Here is a 20,231-nt window from a genome sequence, read left to right on the forward strand (position 1 = left end):
CTCACCAGATTACTTGTGGAAGCAAACACACTGCTTTAACTATACTGCTACTTGTATGGAAGAATTAAGTCTTCTCGCTCTCTCTAGCAGCATACTTGTTGCAACTACTTTATCTTCAGGACACTCTCTAGCATTCCCTTGACTGACACCCATCCACTGACTTTGCCACAGAAGTGGTTGCCCTCTCAGAACAGGCCCCACGACACAGATCTGTACTCGCTGTTTGCAGAATCAGATCCTCTCCAGTGTCTTCCTTCCAGTCAGCTCTGCAGCACCTCTGGGTTCTCTCTGACTCCCTAGCCTTTAGGTTGACCACCTGAGGCCGCATGGCAGCTTCTACAGAGGATAGGCAGCTTCCCCCTCCCTCTGGGACCTCGCTCTCCAGCTGAAAGACCCTAAGCACTTGTGTCCTTGGCATTTATACAGTATCCCAGCATGCACTGAGGCACTTTCCTCTGCCAATCACCAGGGCTGTACTAAACGCTTGTGCACTCATTTGTCAGGTTTCCTCCCACTGTCCAAAATGCCTCCCTATTGGACCAGTGTGAAACACTTCAGACAAGCTGAGCTGCACCTGAGCACCATAAGCAGGCCTCACTAGCAGAGCAGGCTTTCTGGAAGGCAGTGAGCATTATAAAGTTATCTGGCAATCTCTCTGGTAAGCAGAAAGACCCAAAAACAATACTCTCTCTTCTAGTACCTACCTAGGAGGATGCTACACATGTAACAATTTTAAATTGTATAATACACAATATATGTTTACTTGCATTCAGTTTAGCTGCATTCAGGGCTGGTTCACACCTAACTGAATACTGAATTGCACAGGAATGAGGTCAAAGTTCCTGTGCTATTCAGTGCGGTGTGATTTTTAGCCCATTCATTTGGATGGGCTGAAATCGCACTGGATTGAACCAAAAGTAGTGCATGCACTACTTCTATAAACACATTGCAACCAGATCAGTGGCGGATCCAGGGGGGGGGGGGGGGCAACGGGTCAATTGCCCCCCCCCGAGAATATTATCCACTTCGGACCAGTCCAGGCAGTGAGTCCCCCAGTTCCAGCCAGGCCAGCAGCGGCGGCGGAACCGAGAGCCGCGCCGCTGGCATGTACTGCGCTGCACTGGTTGCTATCGCCGCTCGGCGTCTAGCAATCAGTGCTGTCACCTGAGGAGGAAGAGAGCGCCCCAGCATTCACTGCAGAGCCTCCTTCCTCCTCTGCTGCGCGCCGAGTGGAGTGCTGGCTCCACCCACCTCCTCTCTCCAGCTACTGCACAGCACAGTGAGTGAGTATCAGCCTAAAAACGTGAGTACGTTAAATCAGGATGCTCTTTTTAATGTTAGAAGGGGGGGGGCTCTGTGGGGACCCGGGACCCTGTGAGGGGGGGCTCTGTGGGGATCCTGTGAGGGGGGAATCTGTGGGGACCCTGATGTGAGGGGGGCTCTGTAGGGACCCTGATGTGAGGGGGGGATCTGCTGGGACCCTGTGAGGGGGGGCTCTGTGGGGACCCTGTGAGGGGGGGCTCTGTGGGGACCCTGTGAGGGGGGCTCTGTGGGGATCCTATGAGGGGGGAATCTGTGGGGACCCTGATGTGAGGGGGGGCTCTGTAGGGACCCTGATGTAAGGGGGGATCTGTGGGGACCCTGTGAAGAGGGGCTCTGTGGGGATCCTATGAGGGGGGAATCTGCGGGGACCCTGATGTGAGGGGGGGCTCTGCGGGGACCCTGATGTGAGGGGGGGCTCTGCGGGGACCCTGATGTGAGGGGGGATCTGTGGGGACCCTGATGTGAGGGGGGGCTCTGCGGGGACCCTGATGTGAGGGGGGATCTGTGGGGACCCTGTGAGGGGGGGCTCTGTGGGGACCCTGTGAGGGGGGGCTCTGTGGGGACCCTGTGAGGGGGGATCTGTGTGGACCCTGTGAGGGGGGGCTCTGTGGGGACCCTGTGAGGGGGCTCTGTGGGGACCCTGTGAGGAGGGGCTCCGTGGGGACCCTGTGAGGGGGGGCTCCGTGGGGACCCTGTGAGGGGGGGCTCTGTGGGGACCCTGGGCCCTGTGTGGGGACCCTGATGTCAGAGGGGCACAGATTCTGTTTTATTGTCCCCCTTTAAGCCCTTTCCACTTTTAGCTGGGTACACACTTAAAAGAGAAGTACGGGGAAAGTTTGTTTTGCAATACAGTTCCGTAAGCAACAACTTATTTTCAGGCAGTGCCCCTCCCGAGACTAGGCTCTGGATCCGCCCCTGAACCAGATCACATGGTAGTGTATTATCATGCAATCTGTGTTTGGGGTGTTGCTAGGAATACATTGACACCTGCAGCAGATCACACACCCAGTGCATTTTTAACACTGTGTGGGAAACGCACAGGGAACACATAGAAATTTGTGTCCAGGGGCAGATCAGATACTCTGGGCATGTGAAAAGACATGTACATTCAAAGGCAGGAAGAATAAACAAATGCATACATCCTAGATCAATTGAATTAAAGAAACAGAAGACACAAAATCTGACATTTTTTTTTTTTTTAAATACTTACTTACCTAAAAGCACTCTTCTCACCTAAGATTTCCACTGTTAGGTCTGCCTAACACAGAGCAAAATGTTCTGAGAAGAGGCTGTGCAACATAGCACAATAGCACAAAAAGTGCAACTACAAAAGTGTGTGTGTGTGTGTGTGTGTGTGTGTGTGTGGGGGGGGGGGGGTTGTAGGGCTGGGGGCACTAAGAGAGTCACCTGATGTTAAAGAGAACTTTCCACTTTGGTCATTCAGGGCAAATTGATATGTTCTCTTGTTAGGATACTCAACCTTGCCATGCTCCCCTGCCATGTTTGTTTTTAGGAGCCCTCAGATATATACCTGTTTTTTCTGGGAATCAAGGAGTTTGTAAACTTCTCTCCATATTCCTAGAAGGCAGCACTTGGGCATCAGCTGGGAATAGCCAGGCCATAACACTTTCCCTGGAAAAAACAAAAGAGAGAGGGCGCACCAGCCTAGCACATTACCCCAAAAACCATTTATTAATAAAAGTAATCAAGTACCAAATTACAAACATATATGTAAACAAAGCTCATCAAAATGGTTTAAGCCACTCTGTATCCTCCTCAAGCTTGGGAGACATCTCCTGCATCCAACTGGTTTACACGTTTTGAGGGTAAACCCTCTTCCTCAGAGCCAAAACCAAGGCGAGTTGGGGGATTTACATCTATGTTTGTAAGTGGTTACTTGCTTACTTTTATTAATAAACTGTTATTGGGATAATGCGCTAGACTGGTGCACCCTCTCTAATTGGTTTCTTACAGTGCTTTGTTGGGACTCTCCCCAGTCCTGAGAGGGCTGCACGGTGTGTTGTGTTTGCTTCAACAGCCTGAAAATGGATGTGTAGGAGGATTCTGTGCCAGACTACAACATCTATGTGCAGGAGATGTATTGCTGCATAACACTTCCCCATAGGGAGGTGAATTCTATATAAGCTTCAACAAAGATTGGATTTAGGGCTCCAGCAGAAAACCGAAGAGTAAGGAGGGTGCTCCAACAAGAGAACCTATAACATTACTGAGAATGGGCAAACGAATACATTCTCTTAAAAATCAAGGCAAGACACAGATATTTTGTTAGATATACACATACAGTACTAATGCTGGCCATGCATTATACAATGTTCTTATTCAATTTCCTTTAAATTTGCCTTCAACAATGTAGTGCAAGGGCCTGTCCACTTGCATACAAATTGAAAATGTTTAGGTTTGATCTCATATTATATGGTTTTGGTAAAGGAAAATTGTATAATGAATGGCCAGCCTAACAGCTTCCATTTTATAGTAGTATCTCTATTGTTACAGCAGTTGCACACTTTGTCTAAGACTCGGACCTGGACGGACCTGGCCAGACATTTCCCCTCTCTTCCTTAGCACTATATGTATAGAAGTTGTGGCTATTACTTATCTATGCCAGAATGGAACACTTTATGGAGGGCTGGAAAGCACATTTACATTTCAAGAAAAACCTAGTTTAAGCATTTCCAAGCAAAAACACACTAAAATAATATATAGTGGGGATGGAGTAACAACATGGCACTGGTTGGCGGGGTGTAGCTGAAAGTTCCACAGGTGCTCCCAAAGAAGCATGTGAGCAGGAGTGGTAGACCTGCAGAGAAGCCTGCCATTTAGTTGCTGAACCAGGCCATTTTTTGCGTTTCGGCACTGCGTTACTTTAACTGACAATTGCATGATTTGGCGACGCTGTACCCAAATAAAATGTAAGTTCTTTTTTTTCCCCCATAAATAGAGCTTTCTTTTGGTGGTATTTGATCATGTCTGCGATTTTTATTTTTTTGCTCTATAAACAAAAAAGAGAGACAATTCTGAAAAAAAAAAAACAATATTTTTCACTTTCTGCTATATAACATTCACAATAAAAAAATGTAAAAATCAAATGTTTTCATTATTTTAGGCCAATTTGTATTCTGCTACATATTTTTGATTAAAAAAATCCCAATAAGAGTATATTGATTGGTTTGCGCAAAAGTTATCGCATCTACAAACTAGGGGAAAGATTTATGTAATTTAAATTTTTTTAATTTTTTCACTAGTAATGGCGGCGATCAGCGATTTTTAGCGGGACTGCAACATAGCGGCGGACAGATCGGACACCTAACTGACATTTTTGACACTTTTGGGGGGACCAGTGACATTACTACAGTAATCAGTGCTAAAAATATGCAATGTTACTGTACTAACGACACTGGCAGGGAAGGGGTTAACACCAGGGGTGATCAAAGAGTTAAATGTGTCGCTAGGGGGCACTTTCTAACTGTGTGGGGGATGGACTTATGGAATGAACACAGGGACCGGTGTTCCTAAATAAGAGGAACACAGGAGCCCTGCGTTCATTGCTGACAGAACAGTGGCCTGACATATTTACAATGGCAGACCGCCGTTCTGTCTCCACAGGAAGCGATCGCAGGGGCCCGGTAGCAATTGCAGCAATGCACGCCCCCGCGAAGCAACGTACGGGAATGTTGTCTCGTGGGAACCTGCCAACCTGCCGCAGTATATGTACGGTGGCTGGTCGGCAAGTGGTAAAAGCATAAACAAATAGTAAATTTCATATAAAAACAAAGATAATCAACTGTGTGGGAACCTCCACCTTGGTGTTCTTGCCTCCACCAAACATGTAGAGTGCAAACTCACCAGAACCAATTGCTGTCTAACATATAGAGCAGCAAAACTCGTTTATTACTCTGTTGCTTCTTCACAAGGGGTGCATGCAGCATTCACTGGATATGAATATTCCTCCAATATTGTACATGGACATCAAAGGGAAAACACACTCACATCCATTCGAGCAGTGAATCACCAATGCCAGAGAGAGAAAGGCTTATAGTGTAGTATTTATTTTCAGCAAAAGATTAAAAGTATAAAAAACTTTAAAAACACACATAGTAATCCACAAGTTAAAGTTCTATGACATATACTGCTGGGTCACACCACTTACATCTGATTCCGCCAGACTACAAGAAGAATGGCGGCCGGACCTCAAGCATGTAAACAGTAATAACATCCACATATGTGTGTTCAGAATAAAAGCTGGTAGTAGATAACTTACATTTGATATCACCACCCTGAAAACAGAATGGCGGTTGGACCTCAGGCATGTAAGATAAAGCTCAAATGGTCGTTTTGCCCCATGAGCATTATCAGAAGCATTACATAACCAGCAAAAACACACATCTTTTAAATGTAACCTTCACAGGATGTCAGAAATCAAGTAAATGGGGACAGACAGGGCTCAGAACATCACTTCCTGTCTCGGCGCCAGGGTTTAGTAGCCTATATTGACATTTCCAGTGTTTGCTCCATTTTTTGTGGTCTAAAACGTTACTACCTGTCTGGCACCATTTTCCTATAGACAAAAAAGAGGAAGTAATACAGTTTGAAGGAGACCAGGAAGTAAAAACAGCACATACAGTGCCCATAAGGGTGCTTACAAGAAAAGTATTCACAAAATGTAGGGAAAAATGTGAGGGATATACTATTAATAAGTAGGAGCGAAGCTTGTCGGCAACTGTGATGGCCGCTTTAGCCCATTGATCTGCGGGACGGGGAGACATCATCAGTGACAGATGGTCTCCATCTCCTCCAGCGACGGCATCCAGCACCTCCGGAGACTCCACATACCCTGCTGCTACCAATGACCCAGGAAAGAAAGTTCGATCATCATCCAAAAAAGCTCACAGCTTTCTTTTCTCAGCCGGCCCCACAGAGGACACAGGCACAAGATGGCGCCCAACCCTCAGCCTCTCGCGGAGCAAGGCGCCGTTCAGATCGTTCTGAGGAGAATCGTGTGGAACTTTCTCCTCCAGCAGTGTTACTCTCTCCTACAAGATCGGGTGCCCACAGTCCAGAGACCTCCAGCCCTGCAAAGGCCTGCATGAGGATTGAAATACAGTTGCCATACAGCACTAAGGCGAGCCAGGGGATAAACCCCTTCTATGCTGCTCCTAATACACAATCCTCCACCACAGAACAAGCAGTTCCCGACACCACCATGAAGGACATGTTACTCTCATTACAGTCCTCCTTATTTGCTAATTCTTCAGTTCTTCTGATTTACAGGGCATGGAGAATAGAGTGCAGTCTGTAGAAGCTAAAATGGGGGAATGGACTGATACGATACTATTAATAAGTAAAACTAGTTAAAAGTTATTAGAGGGAAAATGATAAACGGGATGTGACGGGACGTGACGGGACATGGCTGCCAATTCAGCGCCATGATCCCATGGACCAAGGGCAAAAAAGAAGAACTATGACTAAAATATGTAAAGAAATCATAAAAGAATACTGAAAAAAACTATAATAATCAAAAAGATGTAATTAAAAAAAAATAAAAAAATGTTTTTGTTTTTTTTTTAACTAGAAAAAGACAATATAAAAGGAAGAAATATATATTAAAAATTGTATATTTTTAAAAATATATAGAGGAATCTAAAATGCAATGTAGGTTGCATATTTGATATGAAATGCATATAAATACAAAGAAATGTATATATAATGCAGGTGTCAGTTGTCTGCATTCAACTGGTGTCGATGAAACAGTGGACATCCCATTCAATATTCAAAGATTTTAATTTGTATAACCATTTCATTTCTAATTTTGAGATTTCTCTACATTATTGATTATCAATATTACAAGGTTAGACACAATAAATAAGGACAATTCCCAGCTGCACACATAAATAACACACATACAGTATAAATGAGTAGGCATGCACTGTACCTGCGACTACAAGCATGCAAACTATAAGAAGACTGCTAGAAAAGTGTCAAACATGTCATTGGCTCATACTGTATTTGAACTAAATAATGTACTTGGGAATGTTTTCCTTGTATATAAACATATATAAGTTTAAACTTTGAGAGTTTAATACTAATTTATACTATTTTAACTGCAAAAAAAATGTTCAGCCTCAATTGTGAGGTCAACCTCATAGTATGTGCTGCCCTGGTCTCAGGTAGCTCCCAGGGTACTGTGCAATATCATAAAGTCCAACTGCCCTAAAATGCTGCCCCTGCTCTGCCAAGCAGAATCCTGCTATGTGGGGGAACAACAGTGGGCTTTACATTTAAAAGTTAATATTTACCAAATATAATTATACAAATATATAAAGTGTCGTTTTTTTAGGACATACCTGTCATTAGGCAATTCAGCACCACCCAAATGGACCACTGTTGGGAAAACATCCATCAAACTTGTGGGTTTATCAATCTCTGTGTCAGAAGGAAGGACACCAGGCCACCTAAAGATCCCTGGGACACGAATGCCACCTTCCCAACCAGCCATAGCTTTTCCACCTACAAATTGTGCACATAATATTTATTTACAAGTTAATGCTGCTCCAGGCAGATGTTAAAACACACATGCATAATGCAGTTATTTGTTCTTGTACAGTATTTCTAAATGCAACTTGCATAAATACCTGCATTTCAAAGATGGGCAGCACTGGGAGCCAATCAGGTGTGTAGCATGTAACACACATGGTAATGCAGGCCGCACATTTTACCCTCCTCCCTGAATACAACCATTTAATGCAAATAAAGAGACACGCACTTTATATTTGGCAATCATTTTGGCTACGGCACTTTTATTGGTACAATAAATAATGAGCAATCATAAAATATCACATCTTTAATTCATCAATAAAATTCAAATACAATTAATCACTCCAGAAAATAAATGCTTAGTCATTAAAGACTCAAGCTAAAAGAATAAAACATAATTAAGAGGGGGGCTCTTAATTTAAAGGGTGAGATAACCACATAAAGTGCCTTGCAACAAAAAGTGGGAGGGTGGGAAGCTCGTTGCGCCGATGTTGACTCACTGGCAAAATCGCCTTAGGGGGCGTCCTTATATAATAAGCTCTCTCTTCCTGCCCAAACCTTATTTTAGTTTCTTAAAGGGCCAGCATCTTACAATTAACGCATTTATTACCCGAACACTTCAACAATATTCCTGATATGTGCCTGCTGTACCATGTACTTGTATGAGAAAGTATCCTGTTCTCTTTGTATTGCTTTCTTTGTGTGACATCCTTGGTATTCCTGCAAGTCCCTTTGCTTTCCTATTAGAAACTGACCACACTAAGCAGGACAGCAAGGAACACTTGACAATCTAATCATCCAAACCTAATCTACCCAAAGCTATTAAAACTTTAAACTATATATGCACAAACTCATGTTTTTTTTTCATTCTAGTTGTTTAAGTTGGTTTTGATTTTATGCCCCACTCCACTTTGATTATATACCCAATGACCTGATCTAAGATGGGTTTTCTACATGTCTAGCCTTGTATGTGGATACAAGGGTGCTTTTGTTTTGTCTGTAAGGCCCAATTCACACCTGGGTGTAGCAGAAACATGGGCTGAAACAAGTGTTTCTGCCTGCGTTTCTGTTTGTGTTTCTACAAACATGTAAAAGACTACTTTTCGCCCGCCCACCATCAAATGGCGGTGGAGCGGTGTGGCTCTCGTTCAGGGAGGATGTCATGTAATTGTGCCCCAGAACTGCCGCACGTACGCATCCGCGGTGGTGCACAGCGCAGTGATCGTAGCCGCACCATGTTCCTAGGCCACGGCGTGACCCTGATCTTGGCAAAGAGCCAATGACGTGGCTCTTTACCCATGTGATCGGCTGTGTCCAATCACAGCTGGTCACATGTAAATGCGGAAGTGCCGTTTATCGGCGCTCCTCGTACTAATGCACTCACCAGATATCTGGTATATATACGCCTATACGCCATGGGGCCTACACACTGGCGTCTTGGCCGCTGTATCCTTATGCTGTAGGAACGGCGGTCTATATATGTGAGTTTATTTAAAATTTTTACATGTACATGTAATTTTAACTTTTTTAATAAATACTACACTATATTAGTACCTTTTTTGGCTCTGACTTGTGAGCTTTTCATGCAGCCTGCCTTTTAACTCTGGGCATGATCTGAGTGAATCGAACAGCTATCTTTCTCATCCTGAATAGTAGTGGATGCGAGAGTTAAGGATACCAGGTTCTGACTGTGGGAACGATCCCGGATGCCATTACAACAGTACCTGGTAACAGGACTCAAGGCGTATATATAAACCAGATTTCTGGTGAGTGCATTGGCACAGTGAAGGGGAGCACTATTTGAGTTTATTTTATATATCAGAAGTGCACTGGTGGCTTTTCACTTAACGTACACAACCAGAAGACCTTCTTCCTTATTCACAATTGTGACTGAATGACAAGCTTCTTTAAGGACTTACTATTTTTTGACTGGATCCTTAGCAGATGGATTAGCCTCATTTTAGTCTGATATGTGACTATTGTTCTCATTATACTAATATTTTTTTACAGCACTGATTTGGACATTTATTGTTGTCATTTAAGATTATGGATTATAGCGCTTCACTTTTTGTTTACAGGTGGTTAAATCATAACGATAACAGAAATCACCCAAATGGCCCTGATCAAAAGTTTACATACCCTGGAATGTTTGGCCTTGGTAGAGACACACAAGGTGACACACAGATTAAAATGGTAAGTAAAGGTTAATTTCCCACATCCATGGCTTTTTTAAATTGCAATTAGTGTCTGTGTATGAATAGTCAATTTGTTTTTTTAACTCTCACGTGGCAGGTTACATACTGAGCCATGGGGAGCAGAAAAGAAATGTAAAAAGACCTGCATAGCAAGGTTTGGAATCTTTATAAAGATGGAAAAGGATATAAAAAGATATCCAAACCCTTGAATATTACAGACAGTACTGTTCAATCACTTATTAAGAAGTGGAAAGTTTGGGGGTCTCTTCATACCAAGCCATGGTCAGGTAGAGCAAAAAAGATTGCAGCCACAAATGCCAGAAGAATTGTTCAGATAAAAAGAAAAACTCACAAGTTACTTCAGGAGAAATACAGGCTGCTCTGGAAAAAGTCGGTGTGGTTGTTTCAAGGAGCATAATATGACAATACTTGAACAAAAATGAGACGCATGGTCGAGTTGCCAGAGAGTAGCCTATACTGAGCCAATGTTATAAAAAAGCCTTGTTACAATATGCCTAACAACACCTTGACATGCTTTAGAGCTTCTGGCACAATGTAATCTGGAGTGACAAGACAAAAATAGAGCTGTATGGTCACAACCATAAGCACTATGTTTGGAGAAGGGTCAACAAGGTCTATAGCGACAAGAATACCATCCCTACTGTGAAGCATGTGGTGGCTTACTGATGTTTTGGGGGGGCTCTAAAGGCATGGGAAATCTGTGAAAATGAATGGCAACATAAATGCATCATGTTGTCAAAGAATACTGGCAGCCAACTTGCATTCTTCTGCATGAAAGCTGCGAATTGGAATGCTCTTGGACTTTCCAGCATTAAAATGACCCTAAGCATGAGGCCAAGTTGACCCTCCAGTGGTTACAGCAGAAAAAGGTGAAGGTTCTGGAGTGACCATCACAGTCTCCTGACCTTAATATCATTGAGCCAGTCTGGGGAGATCTCAAACATACAGTTCATGCAATACGACCAAAGACTTTGCATGACCTGGAGGCATTTTGTGAAGACAAAAAAAAAAAGGCAACTATACCACCTGCAAGAATTCGGGGCCTTATAGACAACTATTACAAATGACTGCACGCTGTCATTGATGCTAAATGGGCAATACACAGCATTAGAAACTAAGGAAATGCAGACTTTTGAACAGGAGTCATTTAATTTTTTACTTGTTGCCATATTTTGTTTTAGGAGTGTGCCATTCTGTTATGACCTACAGTTGAAAATGAATCCCATAGGAAATAAAAGAAATGTGTTTTGCCTGCTCACTTATGTTTTCTTTAAAAAGGGTACATGGTATTACCAATTCTCCAAGGGTATGCAAACTTTTGAGCACAACTGTAAATACAGTGTGGTCTCTACCCCAATCTATAACACAATGAGATAGATACAGCAGGTTGAGAAGACCCTGGTTAGAAGGCACCTCCTGTATTTTCTTCCTATAGGTTCACTTTCAATCCACAAAAACATGCAAAGATCAGACTTGTTTAAGGCAGATATAGACCTTACATATGCAAGGACTTCTAGTAGGGATGAGCACTGGAAATTTCTATATCATTTTTGTACATCAACGACAAATAAATGGATGTTGGGTAGGAAATTACCAGCTTCAACAGGCTTAAGTGGATTTCCATTTCTAATATCTGCAGTATATTCTAAATTACAGTGCAGTAGCATTATTCATTTAGTAACAAATTCAAAATATAGGAGTTGGTACATAAGGTATAATATGCTTGTATCAAAAAGCCACAGTCCTTTATTATTATTTTATAATGATATATGAAGCCATTTAACATAAATATATACACACCTCTGTATATTCCATTCCATCCTCCAGTTTGAATCTCCCCATCCTTGACCTCCAAGTGTCCTCCATGATCTGATGCGAAATAGATCAAGGTATTGCTTTTTAGTCCAGCATTATCAATAGCATTGATAACTGAACCTGAAAGGAAAAATATCCATAAAATACATTATAAATAATAAACTAGAATGTACCAATTAGGGTAGTAGAAATGCCATATTACCAATCATTCATTACTGAATAATGGATAAACATTGCTGTAAACCAGTATTGACCTTTGTTTAGCTAATTACAATATTTCCCTGCTCTTGGTTGTGAGCATGAGGATGTGTGACCTACCGCTGGAAATAGACCTCTGCTCTCTGACTGAGTGCAGCAGTCTTCTTCTTCTTCAAACTACAGTCAAGAAAGCAAAGTGTAGCACCCTCCTAGGTAGGTGCTAGAGAGAGTATAGCTGTTGGGTCTTTCTGCTTACCAGAGAGTATGCCATTTAAATTTATATTGCTCTCTGCCTACCAGAGAGCAGGATCCATTATTGAGGTCTACTCATGATGCTCAGCTACCAACTCAGCTTGCCTGAAATGTTTCACACTGGTTCAATAGGGAGGCATTTTGAACAGTGGGAGGAAACCTGTCAAGTTAATGCACAGGCATTTGTTACAGCCCTCGGAAATGGCAGAGGAAAGTGCCTTGGTGCATGCTGGTTGACTGTATAAATGCCAAGGGCACATGTGCTCAGGGTCTTTTAGCTGGAGAGCGGGGTCCCGGAGGGAGAGGTCGGCTGTACCTCCTCTAAAGAAGCTGCCATATGGCCTCAGATGGTTGACCTGAGGGCCTGAGAGTCAGAGAGAAGCTGACTGGAAGGAAGACACTGGAAAGGATCTGATTCTGCAGACAGTGTGTACAGATCTTTGTCGTGGGGCCCACCCCTTATGCTAGAAGAGGCAGTGGATGGGTGTTCGGTCATTGGGATGAGAGAGTGTCCTGAAGATAATGGAGTTGCATCAAGTCTGCTGCTAGAGAGAGTAAGAGGACCACAAATAACCTGACAGGTACCCTTCCCCACTTCTGGGAGACAGTGCCGAAGCAGCATCCACTGGAAGTTCCGTCCTCTTTCTCCTTCCCCCGCCGCCGAGCCTATAAGAATGCGCAGCGCGCTTCGCACATACGCAGTAGGGAACCGGCTGTGAAGCCGAAAAGGCTTCATTACCGGTTTCTCTTAGAAAGAATGATGGCGACAGCACCCGGCAGCCAATCCAAAAATCAGTTGTGGTGCTGACATTGTAGGCTCCCTGGACAGGTGAGTGTCTATATATTAAAAGTCAGCAGATACAGTATTTGTAGCTGCTGACTTTTCATTTTTTTTTCTCCAGGCGGAACTCCTCTTTAGGAACTCAGCAGGAATTATGTTCTAGGAGAAATAACTATAGATCTGTGGATTTAAGCCTGGTACACACTATGAGTTTGCTGGGTTGGACGAAACAATATTGTCAGCCCTGGTCGGAGCCACTGTACTAACTATGTGAAGTTAGTGCAGCGATTCCCCCACTGAGCTGTTGTTTTCTGACAGGGAGACGGCCCCTGCCAAAACACTCTAATCAGCAATCTCTGCCATTGGCTGAGAGCGCTGACCGTGAATCGGTCAGCTAATGGTTTTCCAGCATGCTCGTCTGACAGGAGCCTACTAAGTTTGGCTGGCTTCTGTCAGACAGACTGACATACATATGGGCTGAATGTCAGCTGTTTTTTTTTTTTTTAACCAGCAGATGTCTCCCTAAATTTGGCCTGTGTGTACAGGGCTTTAAAGCTGTCTTAGTTGCTTCTGTTTACTTATATAATCCCAGATAGACTCAATGATATAGAGATCAGGGCTCTGTGGGGGGCCAGACCATCTCCTCCAGGACTCCTTGTTCTTCTTTTTTACTGAAGATAGTTCTTTATGGCTTTGGCTGTATGTTTGGGTGATTTTTCCATCGCAGAATAAATTTGGGAATGATCAGACACCTTTATGATGTATCTGCGGTGGTGACGAGCTGGGTGAAGCATGGTAGTATTTTCTAGCATTAATTAAGAGCATATTTTCACAAGCGTCTTCAAACTTTTTTTATATATATGTAAAGCAAAGTCTGAAACTGGCACACGATTCTCTGGTGGGCTTCTGCAACATGCCTGTAATAAAACTGAATTTACTGTCTAAAAATATCCAATTTTGTAACCAAATTTTTGTGTAAAATGTCTATTTTGCATAATTGGTATATATTGTTTTTGATTCTCTGATGATTCTTTTTGACCTGATTTCATGTTGATCCTACATATTATATTTCAACACTGGTAGAGTCATACATATTGCAATACCAGGTCAGTTATCCAATATTTATGCAGTTAACATGCTTTCTTGACTCATGCTAGGCTACTGTTTATGTAATAGAACATATATAAGGCATACTACAATATATACTGTATATACACACTCATCGGCCACTTTATTAGGTACACCTGTTCAATTGCTTGGTAACACAAATTGCTTATGAGCCAATCAATTGGCAGCAACTCAATGCATTTAGGCATCTAGATGTGGTGAAGACGACTTGCTGAAGTTTTAACTGAGCATCAAAATGGGGAAGAAAGGGGATTTAAGTGACTTTGAACATGGCATAGTTGTTGGTGCCAGACAGGCTGGTCTGAGTATTTAAAAAACGTCTGATCTACTGAGATTTTCACATACAATCATCTCTAGGGTTTACAGAGAAAAGTCAGAAAAAAAGAGAAAATTTCCAGTGAGAGGCAGTTGTGTGGAGGAAAATGCCTTGTTGATGTCAGAGGAGAATGGGCAGACTGGTTTTAAATGATAGAAAGGCAACAGTAACTCAAATACCCACTCTTTACAAGCAAGGTATGCAGAATACCATCTCTGAATGCATAACCCATTGAACCTTGAAGCAGATGGGCTATAGCTGCAGAAGACCACACTGGGTGCCACTCCTGTCAGCTAAGTACTGGAAACTGAGGCTACAATTCGCACAGGCTCACCAAAATTGGACAATAGAAGATTGGAAAAATGTGACCTGGTCTGATGAGTCTTGATTTCAGCTGTGACATTCAGATGGAAGGGTCAGAATTCGGCGTAAACAACATAAAAACATGGATCCATCCTGCCTTGTATCAACGGTTCAGGCTGGTGGTGGTGGTGTAATGGTGTGGGGGACATTTGTTTTGGCACACTTTGGGCCACTATCAACTGAGTATCATTTAAACACCATGGTCTACCTGAGTATTGTTGCTGACCCTCACACTGCTGAGCTGTCTCTCTAGGAATCCATTGGGGTGCCCTGTCATTCATGCAGCCTTCTCCCCCAGGTACTTTTCATTGTGGGCAATGTTTTATGTGTCCGTAGCCTGTCCTTGCAAGTCGTGGTGTGTTCAATAAACAGTTATGATTTTTCTTATTGAAGAATGGTGTTGCTATTCTGCTCTGGTTCAGTGCTTTGTTTCCCAATTGTTGTTTTCTTTTTACTGATCTCATTAGTTTTGGGACAGCAGCGTCCTTCCAGCAGACTATAAACTCCTTTTTAGTGGGACAGTGACCTAGCACCTGGAATTTTTGTTTATGTGATTTATTGTTGGTGACAATGCCCATTCCTTTTATGGCTACAGTGTACCCATCTTCTGATGGCTACTTCCAGCAGGATAATGCACCATATCACAAAGCTAAAAATCATCTCAAACTGGTTTCTTGAACATGACAATGAGGTCACTGTACTACAATGGTCTACACAGTCACCAGATCTCAATCCAATAGAACACATTTGGGATGTGGTGGAACAGGAGATTCGCATCATGGATGCGCAGCCGACAAATCTGCAGCAACTGCGTTATGCTATCAATATGGACCAAAATCTCTGAGGAATGCTTCCAACACCTTGCTGAATCTATGCCACGAAGAATTAAGGCAGTTCTGAAGACAAAAGGGGTCCAACCCAGTACTAGCAAGGTGTATCTAATAAAGTGTCTGGTGAGTGTATATATTTTATTTATTTATTTATTTCAGGTTCTTATATAGCACTGTCAATTTATGCAGCGCTTTACATATAAATTGTACATTCACATCAGTCCCTACCCTCAAGGAGCTTACAATCTAAGGTCCCTAACTCACTCATTCATACATAAACATATCAGGGCCAATTTAGACAGGATCCAATTAACCTACCAGCATGTCTACGGAGTGTGGGAGGAAACTGAAGTACTCGGAGGAAACCCACGCAGGCACTGGGAGAACATACAAACTCAAGGCAGGTAGTGTCATGTTTATATATATATATATATCACATATGTATATACATATATATACACACACACACATATATATATATATTGTGACAGGAAGTCAGGTAAATCTGGGAATGTAGTCACAAAGAGGAGACACATTTCCACCTGCTTTGGAAAGTTCACTAATTACTATAGGGTGTCGGCTGCCAAAGGCAGCAGGAAGGTGTTAAGAAGTTGAAAGGCCTTCAGCTGTTCGGAATGAGGAAGTTAAGGCCTCTATAATTTGTCCAAAGGAAGTCTATGGATTGCTGCCTCCTGTCGCTGTGTGAGCTGGGAAGAGGAGGACAGACATACGTGTGCCTCCCGACGCCGTGTGGGCATGGGAGAAGGACTGCTGCCTCCTGTCGCCGTGTGGGCTGGGAGAGGAAGGCAGACAGATGTGTGCCTCCCAACGCTGAGGACGCCTGGGAGAAGGACTGCTGTCTCCGGAAGCTGTCTCCTGAAGCCATGTGGGCTGGGAGAAGGAGGACAGTCAGATGTGTGCCTCCCGACAAGCTGTTGAGCATGGGAGATGACTACTCGAAGTAAGGTCTTGGATCGTCTCAAAGGTGAGAAAACGAACTATTTCTATGTGAAAGAAATAAAGGAATGTTTGCCATGTGAAGAGGCAAGCCAAGAGACATTCTCATTGTGATGAGTTAAGGACATGTTCAATGGTCATTTGTGCTGTGTGAAGAGATTATAAATGGACTATTGAGTGTCCGCTCTAGGACAAGAAAGTCTGCCCAACAGTAGGTTGGGGACAGACTCTTAGGTAGGTTCCAGTGTGTGAGAAGGTAGCCGCCCACAGTGGCAAGGATTTATTTTGTTTTATTTTATTTTGGCTGTTTTGAGGCTTGCAATTGTGTGAAGTAAATTGCATGAATAAATCAGTGTTGTTTGCAACCACTGCTCGGCTATCTCTCTGTGAAAACGCACCCCCAAAGGGGTCATCCACGCCTACCACCGAGCTAATCCCTCACATATGGTGGAGGTATGCAGTGGGCAGAAGCAGAGATCCTTGCAAAGAAGTGCATATGCTTGATGAACTTTGTCTGGTGCACGAGATTGCACAATCTATGTGTGCAGGAGAGAAGATCCTGAAAGAGAAAAAAAAAAAAACGTTTTTTAAAGAGACAGCGGTCTCAAAATTTTTGATGAACTTTGTTGTGTCTGGTGCAAGGGACTGCACAAACTGTGTGCGCAGGAAAAGAGATCTTGCAAGAGAGAGAAAAACTACATGTGTTAAAGAGACAGTGGTCTAAAAATTTTTTGCTGGACTGTGAAAATTTTTTTTGTGGAGTGACTAAAGATGGGGCGATCAAAACGGCTGAAAGATGCAAGGATCGCTGAAATGAGAGACCGGATTCTATGGATGGAGGGGATGCTACCGTCTGAACCAGCCCCATCCATGCCTAAAGAAAGTCTATTAAAGAGGAAGGTTGTTGTCCCTAGCAACACTGATGAAACTGCTATGGAGACGCAGTGTGCTCAGATGAAAAGTAAACTCAAAATGGGGGAGATGCTGAAACAGCGGAGCTTTGCAGCTCAACAAAAGGCTCGCCAAGAGAGCATGGCAGGCTGGAAACAGAGACGCCAGCAGCAAATGGAGGCCATCGGTTTGGAGGAAACCGAGTATGTGTGCAGGGCTGAGTTGGATGCCTTGCAATGGAAAATGGAAGAAAAGGAACGAGCCCTGGAGTTGCTTAGGATAGAGCATAGAAACGTGCAGGCTCAGGTGTTCCAGTGGGAAGAATCCACTGCTCTTCTTTTTTCCGAGTTGCACAAACACGGAGAGACTATAATGGAGAAAGATACCATCCTCATGGAAAAGGAAAGTGAAATTCAGACTTTGCAGAAGCAAAGTATGTGTGAAATGTTGGAGTTGCGTAATCAGCTGGAAAAAAGTCTTCAGTCTTTGGAAGCTACAAAAATAGACCTGCAGGAGGCGCAGGAACAGAATGTCGCTCTGAAAGCGACATTGTCTCTCAGCTGCAGGGAGAAAAGTGAAAGAGAGGCTAAATTACTGAGTACTGCGTGTGAGCTCACCACTTTGAGAAGTGTGGTAGATGAATTGCGTACGGACTGTGAAAGTTGGAAAGATGAAGCCCAACGTGTCCAGCAGCAGTTAAAGGAGAAAGAAGCCTGTGTGGCAGAATTACAGTCTCATTCACAGAAGCTAGCCAATGAGGTGAAAGCTCTTATGCAGGGAAAAGGAGATTCGGAACACAAGAGAAAAAAAATAGAGGCACAGCTGCAGGAATCGCAAGTCAAGGTGTCAGAAGGTGACCGAGTGTGTGCTAAGCTGTTAGAGAAGGCAAACCGACTGCAGGTTGAGTTGGACAATGTCACAAATCAGCTTTCTCAAGCAGACAGCAAATCTAGAGAAATTGCGGAAGATTTTTCTATCTTGGAATCGCAGCTGTAAGACACGCAGGAACTCTTACAGGAAGAGAGGTGTCAAAGGCTGAGTTTTAGCACAAAGCTAAAACAAATGGAAGATGAGAAAAATGGCTTCCTGGAACAATTAAAAGAGGCGGAGGAAGCAAAGAAAAACCTCAGAAAAAACATCAGAGCAAGTCGCAACATTGCAAGCTCAGATAGCGGATATGAAAAAACGCATGGAAGAAAGCGTTGGTTCATTAGAGTGTGTTGAAGATGTGAAAAAGAAGTTTGATCAGATGCTTGGTGAGGAGAAGACTGTGTCTGCAAAATATGCAGAAGAACGCGACCGTGCAAAAACGGAGGCGGGTGATAACGAGAGCAAAGCCCTGTTCTTGGCTCGCTCCTTGGAGGAAGCTCTAGAGTGTAAGGCTGAACTAGAAAGTGTTAACAAACAGCTGCGTACAGAAATGGAAGGTTTGATCAGCTCCAAGGATGATGTTGTGAAAAGCGTTCAGGAGCTAGAAAGGTCTAAGCGAGCCTTAGAACAGCAAGTAGAAGAGATGAAGATTCCGTTGCAGGAACTGGAAGAGGAATTACAGGCAACAGAGGATCTGTCCCAAAGAGGGGATAGTGTGCCTGATGCAGTTTTTAGAAGGATCAGAGTTTTGGGGTCTGTCCTGAGTGAGCCTCAGAAATGTGATGACATGTGGCTTGAATCACCCCTTTGGAATAAACCGTTCCTTAAAAAGCTTCAAGCATTGGAAAATGTATCATTAGAACTTCAGCAAACAAAGGAGCTGGGTAAGAAATGTGAGGATTTCTCAGTTCAGGCTGAAAACCTAGTGGAGAAAACTAAAGCGGAGAAAACTAAAGCAAGTGATATAAATCTGGGAGAAAAAAGGAAACGCCACCTAGTGGAGAAAACTAAGGCTGTTGGTGAAAACGTGAAGCAAATGAATTATAAGTGCCTTTCAGGGAAGATTTCCAAAATGGAACTGAAAAATAGGTGGCAGAAATTTGATCGTGATCTTGAGATACATTCCATGTGGAATTCAGATGAAACTAGGTGACCTTGAGCAGTCAAATAGTTCAGCAGAAAGTGCATTGAAGAAACCTGTAATAGACTGTGTTGTTGCCTTTGACCCATGTGTTGGTGGAAGGAAAGTTGATGATGTCGCTGGAAAAATGAACAGGGGTCACTTTGAAGAAATGTGTGACCGCCTGTTGTCACAAACGAAAGGCCCTCTGCACAGCATCTTAGAGCAAGCTAAGCTCAAGAAACAAAGAGTCAATGATTGTGTACAGCTGTATGGAGAGGCAACTCAAGTCACAGAGGGATGTCAAGAGTCCCTACTTGGAACAAAGCCAAGTGAAGCAGAGGTTCTCAAAGTGTTGTGGAAATCATTTGTTGATTGCAGAGAGAGGCGGCTCAAGAATGTTGAAGACATTAAGACTAGCCCAATTGAGTTGCCTATGGATCACGGTCCTCCATGGTGGATTGGACAGACGGTTATGAGGGACAAGCTGTCGGACATTTATGAGAAATCTGTCAATGAAGATGACAGAAACGAGAAGGAGCAAAATGATGCCAAAAATGCAGTTGAAGAATGTGTATATGAGATGAGAGACAAACTGTGTGGCATTTATGAGAAATCT

General features: G+C 43.3%; 1 protein-coding gene across 1 annotated transcript in view; it reads right to left on the reverse strand.

Moving 5' to 3' along the window:
* LOC309548023 (uncharacterized protein) overlaps window positions 1–20,231 on the reverse strand; it is a 156,194-nt gene that overhangs the window by 13,066 nt on the left and 122,897 nt on the right. Inside the window, exons 18-19 of the mRNA XM_082248001.1 lie at window positions 11,892–12,026; window positions 7,686–7,848 (exon numbers count right to left, since the gene is read on the reverse strand). Coding sequence (XP_082104127.1) covers window positions 7,686–7,848; window positions 11,892–12,026 — 298 coding nt within the window. The remainder of the gene's footprint in view (window positions 1–7,685; window positions 7,849–11,891; window positions 12,027–20,231) is intronic.

This window comes from Pelophylax lessonae (genome assembly GCF_965119305.1).
Source record: "Pelophylax lessonae genome assembly, chromosome: 2".
NCBI classification, from domain to species: Eukaryota; Metazoa; Chordata; class Amphibia; order Anura; family Ranidae; genus Pelophylax; species Pelophylax lessonae.